The sequence below is a fragment of the Diplodia seriata genome (genome assembly GCF_021436955.1).
Source record: "Diplodia seriata strain FDS-637 chromosome Unknown scaffold_4, whole genome shotgun sequence".
Classification (NCBI taxonomy): Eukaryota; Fungi; Ascomycota; class Dothideomycetes; order Botryosphaeriales; family Botryosphaeriaceae; genus Diplodia; species Diplodia seriata.
In genome coordinates this window covers 2495255-2512353 of record NW_027117311.1, presented here as the reverse complement: position 1 = coordinate 2512353, position 17099 = coordinate 2495255, and the positions used below count along the sequence as shown (strand labels likewise).

Sequence of the window (17099 nt, the reverse complement as noted above, 5' to 3'; positions counted from 1 at the left end):
TTTTTTCTTGCCTACTGCCATCCCTTGGTGGCAAATAATTGGTCAATTTGAAACGGGCTTCTCATTGGCTTGATATTGTTAGAAATACAGGAGGATGGTGCCAAGCGGCTGGGATGCAAAAAGCAGGCTGCAAGGCGGCAGGTTGAGCTGCAGAAACGGGATATGCATGCGTGTGATGGTGCATGGTGGTTGGGTGAGCAGCAAGCTCAGAGTGTGGCTGTGAGGGTTAGCGCAACCACGCCGAAACTGGACGTGAACACAAGTTGTTGCTTGGCTTGGCCCGCCCTTGAGATCATAGGCCCGCGCGAGCGCGCTGCCGCTGCCGCGCCGGCCGACAAAGTGGGCTGCCAAGTTGTGATGGTGTCTCGCGAGAGAAGGGTTGGATCTCGGCGTGGTCTGGGAGCAGTGTTGGGGTGGAGATTGGACGAGGCTGGGCTGGGGCTGCTGTGCTGTACTGTGGTTTTTCCTTGAAGATCGATAGATGGATTTGTCTGATGTCGGGACGATGACGGAAGGGCGGTGCAGCACAGGCGCGCGCACCGACATGGGTGGGGCATCGGCCTCTTCGAGGCTCGTCGCAGGCGTGCTGCAGTCTCGGTCGTGGTCTCGGTCGCGGTCGCAGGCCCGTTGCAGAATCGGAACATGGTGGGGCGGCGTGAGGCCCTGACAGGAAAGGCGTCCAGCTCCTTTTTCTCCTTCGTTGCTGTTTCTGTCAGTGGCGCTGGCGGCGGACAGAAGCTTCGTCACAGGAGGCTGGCGGCTGTTTGTCAGGCGCCCGGTTCGCGCTGAACAGCGGTGGGGCGGCAGATCAGCGAGACGGTGAGAGCGCCGCATGGCGCTAGGAAATGTCCGCCGCGGCACTGGAACCCAGCCAAAACTCTCGCGCGCGCAGCAGAAATCCGTCGCAACAAGTCCGTCGCGTGGGTAAAATGCCATGGCGTTCTGCGGAGATGAGGAAACGCAGGGGAAGACGCCCCGGAACGCGGCACGCCGCAGGCCTGGGCGGCGCCGGCCAATGCCAGCGGTATCGCTGCCATGCTTTCGGGCGGCTCGCGAGTGCCCGTCACCTAGAGGTTAATTGCCCTGTTTGCGCCAACCTCCGTGCGCCGCCAATTGAGCCGCATTTCCGGCCGCGTGCCGTGCTGCTGCCGGCTTGCCTGCTTGGCTGCAGCTCGCTGATCGCGCCGAGCAGATTCCAAGGCGCGAGTCAGACGGTGCCACAGCGCTGTCTCATGCTGTTTTTCTGCGTGCGTGAGGAATGCCAGCGGAGGCAGCAAGGTGTGACATCAGCCGTCGGTGGGCGGGCGGCCTGAGCGCCGGCGTGGGCGCGTGCTTCCGGGGCCAAGACAGCAGCAATGCTCCATTGCGCCATGCTCCATCGCGACAACCGATCGCCCGGAGCGCACGGCTTGACGCCAGAAAATGCTGCTGTGTGTCCGCCGCAGCCGCCGAGATGTCGCGCCGGGCACTCGCGATGCTGACTGCGGCGCGGGCGTGGGCAGCGGCCATTGGGAGCGCAGGCGGCTCTCCGCTGGGCAGGGAGTGGACGATTGCTGGATGCACACAAGGATGCGTTTGCGAGGGAGGGTTGCGGCGTGAGCTGTCAGCCACAGCCTGGCGACACGCGTCGCAGAGCCAATCCATCACGTCACTCGGCGCGGCTGCAGGTTGCAAGGAAGCGGCGCGGAGGGCAGGAGCCACATCTGCCGCTACCCCAGCCCCCGGCTTCCTTTTATTCTCTGCACGCGCCGGCCCCAGTGCGCCTGCCCGTACCACCATCTCCTCCCCAGACTGCCGCTCGCTCAGTCAGTCTTGCGCATCGTCTTCAGGCCCCGCTCCGCCTACGCCAACCTCTCGCCCCTGGAGCTCCCACTCTCCTTGCTTTCTGCCGGCAGTTTTTAGGACCCAGCTTCACTTTCAACATGCTACCAAGGATATCCCGCGTGGCCGGCGCTTTTTCGCTGGCGGCCGCCGTCGCGGATGCCCAGTCTACCGTTTCCGTCACGCCCACGGCCAGCGCCGCCAAAGCTAGCGGCATTTCCCAGTACATTCCCCAGGACTATGCAGGCTTCGGTTCGTCTTCCCGCCCTAATGCGCGCGACTTGGTGCTGACAGTGACCAGGTATCGAGCCCTCCAACCTGTTCTCCTTCACCGGAGCCGAGAACACCAACCAGTTCTCCGTCAACCTGATGGAGAACTTGGCCAACTACACTGGCAAGCCTGGCGTGATCCGCCTCGGCGGCAACACCGAGGATTACTTTCTCTACCAGGCCGACATGAACGAGTACACGATCAAGACGAACGAGAACTCGGTTGGCCAGGGCGCTATTGCCAGTGATGCCGATATCATTGGCCCCACCTTCTTCGAGGCTGTCAGCAGGTTCCCCAAGGGTACTCCTATCGTCTTTGGTCTCAACCTCGCCTACTTCCAGGCCGATTACCTCGATCAGATTACCCTCATGGCCTCGGCTGCCGTGAACAACCTCTCCAACGTCGAGCTGGTTGCCTTTGAGATTGGCAACGAGCCTGATTTGTACCTTCAGAACGCCTTCCGTAACGGCACGTGGGACGGCCAGACCTACGTTGATCAATGGGAGAAGCGCGCCGCCGCTGTCTACGAGAAGGTCCTGAAGCCCGCCGGCTTGCCCATCAACTTCTTCGAGGGCCCCTGCACTGCCAGCACCATCGGTACCACTTTTGAGATGAGCATGCTTGTCGACGACGGCATCCAGGAGGACGTGCAGAGCAGCAGCAGCCCCTACCTGCGCGCCTGGAACCAGCACGACTACCTGTACTTCATCGACGTCTCCACCTTCCCCATCACCGTCAACTGGATGATGAACCTGGACAACACTGACTCGCAGTTCGAGTACTGGGAGGACCAGATTGCCATTGCCCTCAAGACCGGTCTGCCCTACTATCTCCGCGAGATGCAGAGCGTCGGCCCGGTTGGTCTGGCTGGTGTCAGCAACACGTTTGGTGCTGCGCTCTGGAACCTGAACTTCTTCCTGTACGGTGCCACCTTGAACATGTCGTCGATTCAGATGCACATGACCGACAACTCCATGGCCGCTCCTTGGCAGCCCATCGACCGCAACGGTGTCTCGAAGAACGTGCGCCCCGTTTACTACGCCTATGCCGCCATGGCGCAATTCATCGGTTCCGGCAACGGCACCACTCAGATCGCGGCCCTTTCTAACGACAATGTCCCTTCAGACTACAAGAGCAACGTTCGCATGTACGCTGGATATGGTGGTGGTGACTTGACGTCATTCATCATCATCAACTCGATGCAGGTCAACGCCACTGGATCCAAGAGCAGCCTGCCCATCTCGCTCTCGCTGTCCGACTACAAGGGTCAGACCCTCTTCATCTCGCGTCTGACGGCCGACGGCGCCGATTCGACCAGCGATGTCACTTGGAACGGTGTCCAATATTCGGATGACGACGGCAAGGCGAAGACTGTCAACGACACCGCGGAAACCGTCAAGATTGGTGATGACGGCAAGGCCACCTTCTCCGTCCGCGACTCGGAGGCAGTGATCGCCTACATCGGCGCCCAGCTGGGCAGCAACGCCGTTACTATCAACGGTACCTCGGTCGACAGGGACAGCTCTGCTTCCTCGACTAGCGCCAGCACGGCCACCCTCGCTGCCATCGCGTCGACTTCCCTCGCCATTGCCAACAGCATCACCGGATCTGCTGCATCCGCCACCTCTACGAGCGCCGCCGCAAGGGCTGGCGACCGTGGATACGGCATGACCATGCTCATGGCCTTCACCGTCTTTGCCATTGCCACCTACCAAATCTGGTAAAGAAAATTTTTTATTCCTACTTTCCCAAAAAATTTACCATTGATTCTCATTTCAATCTTCTTCGCATTAGTCCCCGGCGTTCGGCAATTTTGCATGGATGAGCTCATGAAACGGTCACGGTTTTTTCCCTTTTCGGATTCGAGTCACAGCACCGCTGCTTGAACGGATCAAGCAAGCAAGGATCCCACTAGATTTCACGGCTTTACGGCGTCTTTTTTTGCATCAGCGATGGATCTTTCTTTTTGTTTTCGCCCTTGCTTTCACCCAAGCATGGCCGATTTTTTTTCTATTGCTTCAAGCAACATCAAGCGAGAGATTCCCTCTTCTACCTTTCTGTGTAGATGGCTTGCTTTTGTTTTTGTTTGCTTGTTCCTGCCTGTTTTTTCTGCGAAGCGGGATGGGCGGAAGCAAGAGTAATCACGACGGAAGGGTACCGATCGAGCGTAGATGGATGATATCTTCACCCCCTTGCCTTTTTCAAGGAAAGGGTTGTCGAGGGATCACATCTGCACTGTGGCGGTTCCATAATTTGCTCGTTGGATACGGAGGGAGAGTAGAGCGCAGTCTCTCGCTGGAGGGGGGGAATAGACGACGGAGGGAAAGATGGTACAAAGATTGCTGGGAGAAGAAAAAGAAAGGTCATTCTTTGTTCTTGCTCCTGAGCCTGCTGCAGCTGCCTGCGAAGGTGGTCGTTGTAATGTTAATAAATGATGCTTGTATGATGATCCAAAAAAAATTCAGTGTCATCTCTCAGTGCTTGTGTTTGGTTTGGAGAGGTTGTGTGTGTGGTTGGGTGTGGCTAGGTGGGTGATTGCTGGGCTACTCCGCTCTGCTCTATCATTCGTGGCATTGTGGGCTATGGCAGAAAGAGATGGGTGGATGAGCCGCTGAAGGGCTTTAAGCGGCGAGCATGTGAGAATGTTCGTGTGTAGGGTGTATCCCGTTGCTGCATGCTGCGTGATTCGATCCGGGGATGGGATGGGATGGGAGGGGCGCACCATTCATTAGTTTGTACAGTACCGTCACAGCCGTTGAAGCCGGAGACAGTGACGATAACTACGACGACGCCGGGGAAGCGGCAGCCATAGTGGGCATACCGCATGAAATCTCTTTGTGGCATTTGGTAAGGCAGGATAGGTATTAAGCCTGTCAGGGTGTCGCTGTGTTTGGGAGTTGCCCGGGAGATGGAAGTGAGAGGGAGGCTCAGAGCTATGGTGTCGTAACTTCTGTAGATGAGACGTGTGAATGAGACTGTGTCAACTTTCATACGAGAATTATGGATTCATTGACGTGGGTTGAGCTATGTAGCTTGAAGATCCCTATGATCGGAATCGAAGGAAGATAGCCACTCTGCGCGCATACGCAGGCGTAGTCTATACGACACGTAACGTATGAGCAGCGAGAAAAGAGTTGGACCCGGCAATAGTACTCCCATACTAACGCTGAGCCCTATGATGCCGAAGCTGTAATTTAGGAAATACGTAATAATTAACGAGGCAAACTGGAGTGTAGAGACTATGATGTTGATACTCCTCACAACTGCCGAGTGTCGGATGATTTTTGGACGACAGATGAGGGGGGTGAAGTCTGAAGGCTTATCTGGACAAGTCAGAAAAAGATCCCTGATTCAAAGGCATTGCAAGATAGTCTTACTATACCGTACAACAATCTTAGAGTCAGGTGCAACTTCTTTGAACTCATGCACGTACCATGCAGGATTTCGGTCGATTTCCTCCCATGGTCGGAGTTTACTGATGGAGAGCGGGCTGTCAAAGACCAGATCGAGACCGGCTTCGTCGACTCTATTGACTAGAAATAATGCTCCCCTGATCGTTTGATCGGTATCCGAAGGAGGCGTTCCGCAGACGATGCAGATACTGTTGGATGCGGCTCTGTCGATTTCAAGCTCATCGTCTCCATCAACGAAGAGCTTCGCTTCATATAACACATTCGCTAAAGGTAGTTTGAATTGGAATGACGTAGTGGAGAGGTGAGCATTTTCTGTCATGAAAATTCGTGTTGAGCACCTGGCAGCCTCGTCCAATTCGAGAATAAGGCCGTCCCCTGTTATCCTCATAATCGGGGTTTCTGTCAGTACGCTCTTGCTCGGTTGGCTCGGCACCCATCTGTTGTTCGAAGCTCGCCTCTGCAGAGGTCTTAAGCCGGTATTGTAAAATAAAGATAGAGGCAGTGTGCCAAAGCTGAGGATCATTCGAGGTAGACGTTCGTGTTCGTTGAACTTCATGACGCTGTAGGCATGAAAGTCTAGAAGGTTTGCGATGATTGCATGTGCGTCTTCTTTCTTTGTCGTTGATCGATGAGCAAGTTCATTCCATGTCCGAACCAGTTGAGCTACTCGGTAGTCATCGCCAGATGTGCGGAGAAGCGAATCGGAATGTACAATTGAGGCGAACCAGCCCCTCGTTGAGTTATATCGTGGGAAGAGACGTAGTAAAAGCCTTGGTATAAGTGCCAATATCGACTCCAATCTATAAGCCAACTTCATAATGTGATATTCGAGGAACGGGAGCCCGATCCAACTCCCGTTTCGGCCGATTTGAAGCTGACTCCAGAGAGATGACCACAAGCTCCAATACACCCCCCGATAGTGTATAGCTAATGGTTTCTTGAATGGACTGAGAACTTCACCCTTATATTGAATTCGCACCTCATCGGCAAGGACTCCTTCTTGAAGGGTCCAGCTTCGCTGCATCCAGGCGCTGAAAAGTGTACGCGCAAGTGCCTCCTTTGGGGTTTGAGTAAGAGGCTCACCGATCCACCTTGGAAGTATCCAGGAAAGTGCCCCTTTGACCGATATCCTTTCAAGTTCAGCATCAAGCACCAGTACTTGAGCTGCCCCCGCGTATATCGAATCCATCTGGTTGATTTCTTGTTGTCTCAGACCCAGGTGTGCTGCCTCGACAGGGATACAGAGAGTGTCCATCCAGAGACGTAGTGGTGGACAAAGGCCAAGGCGACGGCCTAAAGACGACGTAAATTCCGAAGGCATCTGCTTGAGACTTTTGCGAAGTCTAAGAAGTTGACAACGTGGTAAAGAGTTGCTGTTAATATTTCCCAGCCCGTCAAACCACACATGCGAGATAGCAACGTATTGGCTGGTGGGTTCCCGAGGTTGTAAGTCCAAAGTGACCTGGCCTCCACGTTCCTTGATCGAAATGAGTGGAACCTTTCCAGACTGAATGATGCCGACCATTTTGTTGTAGTCAACACTGACCATGGGACAGTTGCATCCTTCCTCTCGGTGTTTCGTCACATAGGTGTCAGTGTTGACACTGTACGCGACGCAGTTCTCCTCATCGACGCACAGTGAATGGTCTACATTCCGGAATCCCCGCCGGTCGAGCTGACTGAGGTAAGAAATGACCTCGGCGGTATATGTTTCGTAGATTCTGGTGACTTGGCGTGGACACCAGCCTCGCCTGAGAAACTCTTGCGTTTGAGCCATCCTGCAGTATGGCTGCCTAGCGCCAGTAAGTATTAAGAATTATTGTGGTAGGTATGATTCGATTACCTTGAAGTTGGTACAGGGAGGAGTTGTGATTGAAAGCCGAAAATGACCGCGTTTTCCAGAATCGTAGTACGGATGAGCGTGCGTGGGCGCAGATAGTTGGGCACTATTTATCAGAACAACCAGCGCCGGAAGGCAGCAGCGAATTTAAGCGGCCAGCACACCGATCCCATAATGAGTGCATTAAATCAGAAACGGACGGAACCGGTTAGCAAATTCTCTGCTCTGGATCCTTGTAATGTGGAGCCACGTCAGCAGATTGTGCATCTCGGGCTTGGTCTCGACTTCCACTTCGACTCCTCAGCCTTGCTGATCATTACCTGCATACCCGCTTGCAAGGGTGACGACGCTCAACTCAGCCACAAATGTCCAACCTGACTTGTCATTTGCAATTGAGCAAGGCTGACTGTGGCTACCGGTGAGAGTTTCCGAGCAGGATTATCCACAGCACAGTGACAAGGCATACACCTTGTGTGCAATTGTGCTTATTAAATCCGATTCACGGGTAAAGAACGTTGTACGACGTCGGAGTCCGAAAAGTTCATAGAGCTTTTATCAAGCCATTCATCAAGCATACCATACATTACACGTACAACGCATGAACCAATAACCATAAGACGGCATATACGAGCACCACGGCCCATACAGCGTTCCGGGAATCATACTTTCAAACAAACCCACCCATCCAGCCGAACGAGAGTTTTTCCCCACCAAACACCCCCCTGAATGCAAAATTAATCAGATAAAGAGAGAGAAAAAAAGCAAGCGGCAAATCATCATCATCATCATCATCTCGTATCCTCCGCAAACGCCGACTTCCGTCCCACCTGCACCATCTCCCCAGGGGTTTGTCGTTGTTGTCGTTGACTAGCGGTTTCACCATCCCCGTCACCACCGCCGCCCCTATCCCTTCTCCGATCCAAACTCCCAATAGGACTGACCCCCACAGATCCACCACCGCTACCCTCCCCTTCACCATCGCCATCACCAGCACCCCGATCCCGCCCACCACTCCCACTATCACTGCTAAACTCCCGATGCATACCGGGCCTGCTCATGCCGACAAACCCACCACCACCGTCATCACTACTAAACCCCCTCTTCAACGCCGGCCTCTCCCCCTCCCCCTCCTCCCCCATCCCAACCCCCGTCCCACCACCCAACCCCAACCCCGGCGTCCCCGCTGCCTTCTTCCTCGCCTGCTCATCCCTCATCAACTGCTGCCTCCTCCACTCCTCCCTCACGGCGTCCAACTCCCTCCTCCTGTCCTCACCGACCTCAGGCTCCACGGCGTCCAACTCCAACTGCCTCGCCGGCTCCACGGCGTCAAGTTCCTGCGGCCCGATATCGCCATCCACACCACCACCTACCGCCGCACCGTTTTTCTTGTCAACGACACCCCACCCCCATCCCCCCGTCGCCGCGGGGTTGCTTGCGGCTTCGTTCGCCGGTTTCTCGTACACCTCGGCCGTGTGGCTGGGGAGTTCGGCGGCTTGCGCGTCGCGGGATTGCTGTTGATACGGTTGTTGTTGTCGGTACTTCTCGTCGGCCATGAAGGCGGCGGCTTGCGCGTCGCGGGATTGCTGTTGTTGGTCGCGTTCGCGGTCGGCTGCGGCGGCGGCGGCGGTGGCTTCGCGACGACGGTTACGGCGACGGCGGATGCAGAACCAGAATGCTAGACCGGCGATCAGGCCGACGGCAGCGAGGGATCCGATGACGATGCCGGCGATGGCGCCGCCGGAGAGGGTGGACGAGGAAGAGGATGTGGAGGAGGGGGAAGAAGAGCTGGCGGAGGGAGGGGGTGGGTGGAACATGGTGTAAATGGCGGGGTCGTCGAAGCCGCCGGCGGGGGTCGTCATGGTTGCGGCGCCGTCGCGTCTGTTTGGGGTGTCGTTTGTCAGCTCGCTGTCTCTTACACACAAAAGAAAGGAATAGTAGGGTCCAAGGAGGGAGGGTATAAGGTCAACAACGTACGTCCCACCAATCCTGTTCACAACCGGCTGCGGCACCCGAAATACGGCGGCCGGACTCGCATTGTAAAACGACCCCCACGTCCCTTCGTTCATGTCGAACAGCCTGACCCCGGCGCCGGCGTTCGCGCTGCCGCCGCCGCCGTCGCACGTCGTCGCGTTCAGGTTCGGGATGTCGGCCGTCGTCTCGACGCCGAGCAGCGACGCGTCGCGCGCCCCGCCCGTCGCGAGCATCTGGTACTTGCCCGCGCTGTTGCACGTGTGGCCGAAGTAGCCGGGCGAGGTGGTCGAGCCGGCTGAGACGCGCGTCCAGGTGAAGCTGGGGAAGGAGAGGACGTAGACGTCGTCGTAGATAGTGCCGTTGGTCGGGTCGATTCCGCCGTGGATGTAGCTGGGGAGGAGGTTAGTTGGTGAGGTAACACGGTGGCGGAAACGAGTTGATGTGAAGGGTATATGAACATGAAAGGGGATGGGATGAAGGAAGCAGGTAGGGTAGTAAGAGGGTGATAATGAGCAAGTGAATGAGGTAGGGCTTAAGGGTTGTATAAGGTAGTGACTGAAGAAGTGTATGAAGAGTTGAGGAGACAGTAAAAGAGATAGTGAATGAGGGAGTGAAGCAAGACAAGAAACGAAACATACAAGTTATAGCTAGAATTATCATTTGGCGACTTCTGGCCCGGACAGGTGCAGAAATCCATTCGCGGCGACGGTATATCTCCAGTCGTCGTCTGATTGGCCCACGTTACATTCTCATCCCAGAAGCTGTCGCAAAGGCCAACGGTCGAGAAGTCAACCTGGACACACTCGTTAGTTTTCCATATACCACCATCCAGCCGCCCGCACTCGGGGCATCCCAAAAAAGAGGAGGGAAAAAAGAACAACTCACCAAATCCCCATTCGTAAACGTATCCTCGCCCGTCCCGGCACTCGCCATGCCCCCAAACGCGACCAACGTCCCATTCGCCGTCTTCCCGAAGCCGGGGGCGTGCACCAAGCCGCCCGCGACCCGCGGCCTGCCCAGGGCCTGGGTCGACAGGTTGCGCGTCTCGCGCGTGTGCAGATCGATCATGACGAGGCCGCCGAGGTAGCTGATCTGGTCGAACGTGTCGTTGACGACCTCGCCGCCGCGGTACTGCACGCTCGAGTACAGCCCGTACGAGCTGCCGCGGTCGAACTGGCCGTTGAGGAAGAAGCCGACGCTGTGCGCGACGTCCTCGGCCTGCGCGCCCCAGTTGGGCCGCCACGGCACGACCGCCGAGATGTCGACGCTCTCCCAGTTGCGCAGCTCCGTGTCGAAGCTCCACAGCGTGGTGGGGTCGCGCGACGGCGGCGCCCAGTCCGGGTCGCTGTCGTTGGCCAGGAAGGTCGAGCCGCCGAAGGTGAAGAGGTGGTTGGTTTCGCTCATGGCGGCGAAGAGGCCGCCGCGCACCATGTTGGGCGGATTGGTGTCCGAGGACGAGGCCGAGTAGCGGCCGATGCGCGATTCGGTGAAGTTGGTGGATGCATCCCACGAGCGGGACATGTCGAATTCGTAGATGTAGCGGTCTGTGGGGGTGGGTTGGTTAGTCAAAAGATGCCCCTCTTCTTTCATTTCTTTTTCTTTTCTCTCTTCCTTTTTCTGTCTGCTTTTTTCCTATTGGGAAAAGGAGGGGCGAGGAAGAACCCACTGGAACCGAGCCAGCGCGTATGGTTGTCTTGATACAGCTCGACGCCGCCGTCAATGAAGATGGACGTTCGCCGTAGCATCGCTGGGGGAAATTCCTATTAGTCCGCAATGCTTTTGAAACGAAGAAGGCGAAAACGAAAAACACATACCCGAATGATGCCATCGCGCGCACCGGTCGTAGACGGGGTCGAAGCTGTCGTCGGCCTGGCCCGCCGTCCAACTCACCATGGCCAATAGCGCGACGCCATACCTAAGCAGCAACAGCGGCGGCATTGCCCCCAAACAGGGACCTGAAACAGCCATCGCGATGGTTGTGGGGAGGAGTAGGAAGGGAGAAGGGAAGAGAAAGAAGTTTCAGAGAGCGTTTCGCAGGGTTGATGATGACGGGGGCCCGGAGCTGGGGCGGGGGGGAACCGCGGGCTCTAATCAACCTTTCAGGCGCTCCGGGCCCAGACAGAGGTCGACGAGCCGTTTGGTAGGGAAAGCTGTATAAGCAAGCCATGACGCGGGGGAGAGGGGCCAGCGGTTGGTTGATCAATTCGCCGGCGCTGATTCGTTCCTGCAATGCAACAACGGATCGATACCCCCCACGTGTCTGGCTTGGGTCAGGCTGAGGAACAATCCATTGGCGTGCCGGGCTCCGGACCTGACTGCTGCTTTTGTGTTCTGACTGCAAGGCTGGAGAGAGATAAAGATAGAGCAGTGCATGTGCGTCGGTGCTACCCTTCCGGTCGAAATGGTGGGGTGGGACTGCCTTCTTGAACAGATGTATAACCAGTTGCGATTATCCACACGGCTGGCGGGGATGACGGCTTGCGGTAGGAGGCTGCGTCCATGGGCGAATGAGAGGTCGAGTGGCTTGCACTGGCGCATCCTGGGGACGGCAGCGATGGTGAGCCGTCTCACGTGAGCGGGCTGCGGTTGGCTGCGCGCAGATCTGGGTGCATGGCGGCGCCTGTGGTAAGCATTGAGATCTGGGCCCATGATAGGCGTCTGCACACGTGCAAGACCGGCATGTCGTGCGACAGACGGACGTGTCGAGACGATGTTGTGGCGTGGGACAAACGCGTTGGGTAAGTACGATACGATGCCAGCGCAGGATCACATGATATATGCCTTTTGATTGGCCAATATAAATAGCCGTGCCACATTGCTATAGTGTCTGAAGTAGATATTAATACTCATGTATTCCGGGGATTACATTACTACAAGTATAAGGTATCGGAGCTTCAACGTATTACTTGCGCCCCCAACAATGCCCAGGTCCTGTCTTTCGGAAACCCCATGAAGTGTACATACCGCGTATGAGCTTTTTTCCCTTCGCCGTAAAAGGAACGTGTGTTTCTCTTTCCAAGCCCCCCAAAAACGCCGATTCCATGCATGTGAAAAAAAAAAAAAAAGAAACCCGCAGGCCGCCCAGATGTACGTATATGCTTTGCCTGTCCCAAAATCCCAACTCTTTTGAAGAAGAAACCAAAAACTTCATGTCGTTAAACATCACCTCAACCCAGCAACGACCAACGCGAGCCCGAGAACCGTAGTCCAGCACCTGCTTCCTGCAACAGCAGCAGCCCCAGATTTCGTCGAACTCGCCGCCGCCGCCGTCGTCGGCCCATCCGACGCCCAGCCCAACCCGGGCACGCTCGTCGTCGCATCCAGCGCTCCACTAGATTTCCTCGACGACGACGAACGCGCCAGCGATGAAGCCTTCACGGTCGACGTCGAGCCATCCACCACGGCGACGACCTCTCCACCCCCCGCCGCGCTGACCGTCACCCCATCCACCGTCACCGCCGGGCCCCCGACAGAAATCGTCTTCTGCTGCTCGCCCCCAGCACCACCACCATCCACAACGAACAAGCCATCCGTCGCCTCCAACGCCGTCACAATCTTTCCCCCTGCACCACCACTTAAGACCGCCCCCGTCTGCCCGCCAACCGTCACCGTCTCGCTCCCGCCGCCCACGACCAACGCCCCGCCGCCCGCCGCGACCGACACCGTCACGCTCTTCACCACCGTCACCTGCCCCGCGCTCAACGTCTCTGCGGCGCCGGCGCCTGGCAACACGAAGTTCCCCTCGTCGTCCTCCGCGATCTCCACGCCTCCCACCGTCGCGACCGGCCGCGCCGTGGTGGCCGCCGCTGGCGGCGGCGGCAGCGCGATCGTCTGGTCGCCAATCACCACCGCCCCGGTCCGCACGACGATGGGGGTGGTGCCGATCGCGCTGACCTGACCGGGAACCATGGTCGCGCCGCCGATCACGACGTTGTGCGGGTGGCGCGGGTCCGCCGACACGGTTTGCGTGCCGACGGTGGCGATGGGGCCGGCGGCGCCGGAGCGTAGGGGCGCGATGGTGGTGGTTTTGACGGGGACGGTGAGGGTTGCCGACGGCTGCTGCTGCTGTTGGGCGGAGACGCCGTCCGTTGTCGACGTCTTGGCGGCGGTGAGAGAGGGCGGCAGCAGCTCGCCGACGGGGGTGAGGTAGTAGGGCGGGTCGAAGACGTACTTGCGCCAGAAGAGGTCGGAGCAGTTGGCGAAGAGGGGGTCGACGGCGGTGAAGTAGGCGGGCTCCGTCGGCAGCGCGAGCCAGGGCAGGTAGTCGTCGTAGACGGTCGAGCAGCCGTCGCCGCCCGCCGCCGTGCCGCGCACCCCCAGCCAGTTGTCCCAGCAGCTCTGCTGCGCCTGGTAGGCCGAGAGCGGGACCGGCGAGTTCATGTCGGCCCAGTTGACGGAGGTGGTGCGCTCGATGGGCGAGGTCTGGCCGAAGACCAGGCTGGAGATGGCCGTGGATGGCACGGGGACGATGGCCGAGTGCCAGGTTTTGTAGCAAGGCAGCCCCTGCAGTTGCTTGAAGGAGAGGTAGACGGAGGGCGAGGTGAAGGTGTAGTTGTCGGAGATGGCGATTACTGGGGTGGTCGGTGTAGGGGCGGGGGTTTTGGGGACGCCGTTGCTGGCGCAGAGCTGGGATGGGTCTTTGGATTGCGGCCAGAAGATGAGCTTCACCTCGCCCGCGTCCAACCGGCAGTGCTGCTCTCCGGCGGGAATGATGCATTCGTTCGGGCCCCATTCACACAGCGGCGGCAATGGCGGGTCGACGGTGGCGGGATGGGATGTCGCGTACCACGACCGGTACGACTCGACGACCAGCTCGCAGCCGCGATAGTCGAAGGTGCAGGTCGGCGACGGCGACGGGAAGGCGGGCGGGATCGAGTTCACGTAGATCTGGCCCAGCGTGGTCGTGGTCGGGGCGGGGCCCGAGGCGCGCGGCACGCCATCGCAGAAGGTCGAGAGCGGGCCGGTGTAGTTGCCCAGCCAGACGGTGTCGTAGGTGGTCGTCGACGAGTAGGAATACGAGGCGTGCGAGGCCCAGTACCAGTCGTCCGAGGCCGTGTACCAGGCGCGTTTGGCGGACTCGCACGACTGTACGTCGCGGACGAGGCTGCTGTCTGTGCCGGTCCACGGGAAGGCGGAGGTGGAGGGACCAGGTGTCGTCAATGCGGCGGGAGATCCGGGTGATAGGGGGGCCTCACTCGCATTGCTGCTCAACGCCGCGCCCGCCGCCGGGACGGCCGCCCTCAGCAGCAGCAGCGACGACAACAGACTGCGCCTTTGGCGATGCATCGAAGGAATGCTGCATTGGAGCAAGGTGCGGAGGAGCGAGGGGAAAAGAGAGCGGAGCCTGGGGTTGAGACGCGTCAACACAGATGAGGTCGAGTCAGGACATGACGTTCAAAACCTCGTATTCCACCGCCCTTGGCCACGAGCGGAATGGCCGAACCCTTGACGGCGGCCCGATCAGCACGCCCCTGGTGCCGATCCTCGCTGCTCTTGCCTTCCGACGGCCTCGATCTGAGCCTCTGGACGCCCCCAGAACGTGGATAGGAGGCCGGCGCGGATCGATCGACGGCTCGAGCATGGCATTGTCAATATAGCTGTGTAGAAGCGTAGAAGTGTAGAGGTGTTGCCTCACCGCCGGCCTTCGTTCGTCCTTGCTCGGATGCGCTGTCCTTCACTGCCACACGCGTCAGGTCGTCAGTGTGGCCTGAGATGGGATGCACGCACGCGAAGGATCCAATGGCGTCGCTGCAGGAACGCCGCATTGAGGCTGTCGGCTGGTGCCGGCAATGCGCCACCGACGAGCCTAGCTTGGCCTCCGCTTCTGCAGAATTCCGGCGACGGGTGATGCGACTCTGCTGTGGAACCTTCGGACTTGCCGAGCTGTCTCTTTTTTCGGTAGCGAGCAACAATCATCTTGTTCTCGAAACATCCAGGCCATTGAGTTCCCATGGTACAGGCGTAAGTGACGCTGCCATTGCTACGATGGCGTCTGCCATCTATAGTAGCGTCACATGTCCGAGCAAGCATCGTTATTGATTTTCGCATCAACCTGCGCCCAGCCTCTGAAGCGACCAGGGTAACAAGCAAACAAAACGCGAAACGGCAACTGATCGGCAAACCCATGTTCGCAGCACTGTGGCAATTCCCCGCAACCACCCGGTCGAGCACCCTCATCATCAGTACTGCCCTCATAACCATCAGCAAAATCTGACATCTGATTCACATCTCCCCTCATGGCCCGCGCACTCAACGCCACACTCTCCCGATATCCCGCCCGTTGGAAGCCGCGCGCCACAACGGCATCGTAGGATTTTCCCGTCACGCGTGATAACGCCAGGCCGAAGCTTGTGCTATGTAGTTTGGACGTTGACATCTCAGTCATGTGCGGCAATCTTGCGCGCAAAGCTCATCCTTTTTTTTTTTTTTCCTTTCTGACTACGGTACGGAAATGGTGGGGGAAGAGTGAAAACGGAGGGTAATAAACGACTCTGGGCCGGGGTATATAGGGGTAAGGAAGCGGTCCGAATTTCGCGCGCTGGTTTGGGGAATGTTGCACACGTGTCTATGCATGTGAGCGTTTCGCGCTTGTGGCCGATCTTTCGTTTACAAACTCGCGTGTCGGGCGTGGCCAGTACTCTGTGTTTTGCCGTGGTGGAATGCGGGGGACGGTGGGGCTGCTCCGAGTGGATATGTAAGTGCCGCCCTGTTGCCGAAACAGAGGAATGTGTGAAACCACCAACTTCTAATGAGGAATCTGGAGTAGGCAGCAGCATCTGCCTGCTGAAAGAGGCATTTCATCTGAGCTAACGGGGGATGGAATAACGAGGTGGAATGGCGAGTCCCTCCAGGCTGCCACGGTGGAAAGGCATTCCGCAACACATACAAGGCTGCCTGGAACTTGCAAGGCAACTGCGAATTTGAATGTAGTAACCAGATGAGAAAGAGGACCAAAGTGAGGGGCGCTGTTGATGTGAACCATCTGGATTCTTGATGGAGTCTGAACGAGCAGGAAATGAGTGCTCGCTACGCTCATACCTTGCCTTGATGTCTTTCTACTCGGTATAAATGCTGCGGCTTTCCCAGTATGTGGAACTATACTTCAACACTCCTCTCACCATACAAACACTCTTTCAATATACGCTCCTCTCAACCAACACTTCCTAAATCAACATGTTCTTCACCGCCATCTTCATCTTTGTCGCGCTTGCCATAGCTCATCCAGTACCCTCGTTAGCGCTCTGAGCTTCCTACCGGCCCTTGGCAGTGCTGATATGAAATAGATGCCCGGGCGGTGACCCTGATACCGCTGGGCTTCCGCGCTCGGTTCCAGGTGGAAACAACCCGTCGCTGCCATATATCGATTCGGAAGGATGCATGGGCGGCAAAGTTTAATCGAAGATGGACACGGTACTTGGGGGGAGTTGAGTCATCGGCATCGACACTGAGGAAAGGTCAATATAAAGGCGGCGTGGGCGTACGTACGCGATGATGGTACTTTCTGTCCATGTGTATACCAACTACGGGATGCGATCCGCGGCAGATCATCGAGGTGAGGAAGGCCTTGCTGGAGGGCACCATCATCTCTGTCGTCAATCAAAGCATCGGGAATGGTTAATGAACTTTTACTCTTATTTGGTGCTGTGTGCGTGTGTGTCTAATGCAAACTCGTTATTGTGATGTTTATGCATTACTGTCTGATCAGAAATACTCCCAAGCGCCTAATTATGCACCTCTTGAAAGCAAAGCAAGAAGTCTACCATTTGATGTTTTTTTGTGGATC

The 17099-nt window shown here is 57.3% G+C and overlaps 3 protein-coding genes across 3 annotated transcripts; 1 reads left to right on the top strand and 2 right to left on the bottom strand.

The window, feature by feature from the left end:
- Positions 1-1922: 1922 nt before the first annotated feature.
- On the top strand, positions 1923-3816 carry SLS55_004621 (uncharacterized protein; the record flags this gene model as incomplete). Its single annotated transcript, XM_066776077.1, has 2 exons — positions 1923-2073; positions 2123-3816. 2 exons carry the CDS (start codon positions 1923-1925, stop codon positions 3814-3816), a joined length of 1845 nt encoding a protein of 614 aa, XP_066633958.1.
- A 5519-nt stretch (positions 3817-9335) lies between these two features.
- Positions 9336-11061, bottom strand: SLS55_004620 (uncharacterized protein; the record flags this gene model as incomplete). The annotated part of the gene is made up of 5 exons (XM_066776076.1): positions 9336-9345; positions 9557-9706; positions 9955-10109; positions 10202-10860; positions 10983-11061. The coding sequence occupies 5 exons, from the start codon at positions 11059-11061 to the stop codon at positions 9336-9338; spliced, it is 1053 nt and encodes a 350-aa protein (XP_066633957.1).
- A 1417-nt stretch (positions 11062-12478) lies between these two features.
- Positions 12479-14517, bottom strand: SLS55_004619 (uncharacterized protein; the record flags this gene model as incomplete). Its single annotated transcript, XM_066776075.1, has 2 exons — positions 12479-14401; positions 14512-14517. The coding sequence occupies 2 exons, from the start codon at positions 14515-14517 to the stop codon at positions 12479-12481; spliced, it is 1929 nt and encodes a 642-aa protein (XP_066633956.1).
- Between the last annotated feature and the right edge of the window lie 2582 nt (positions 14518-17099).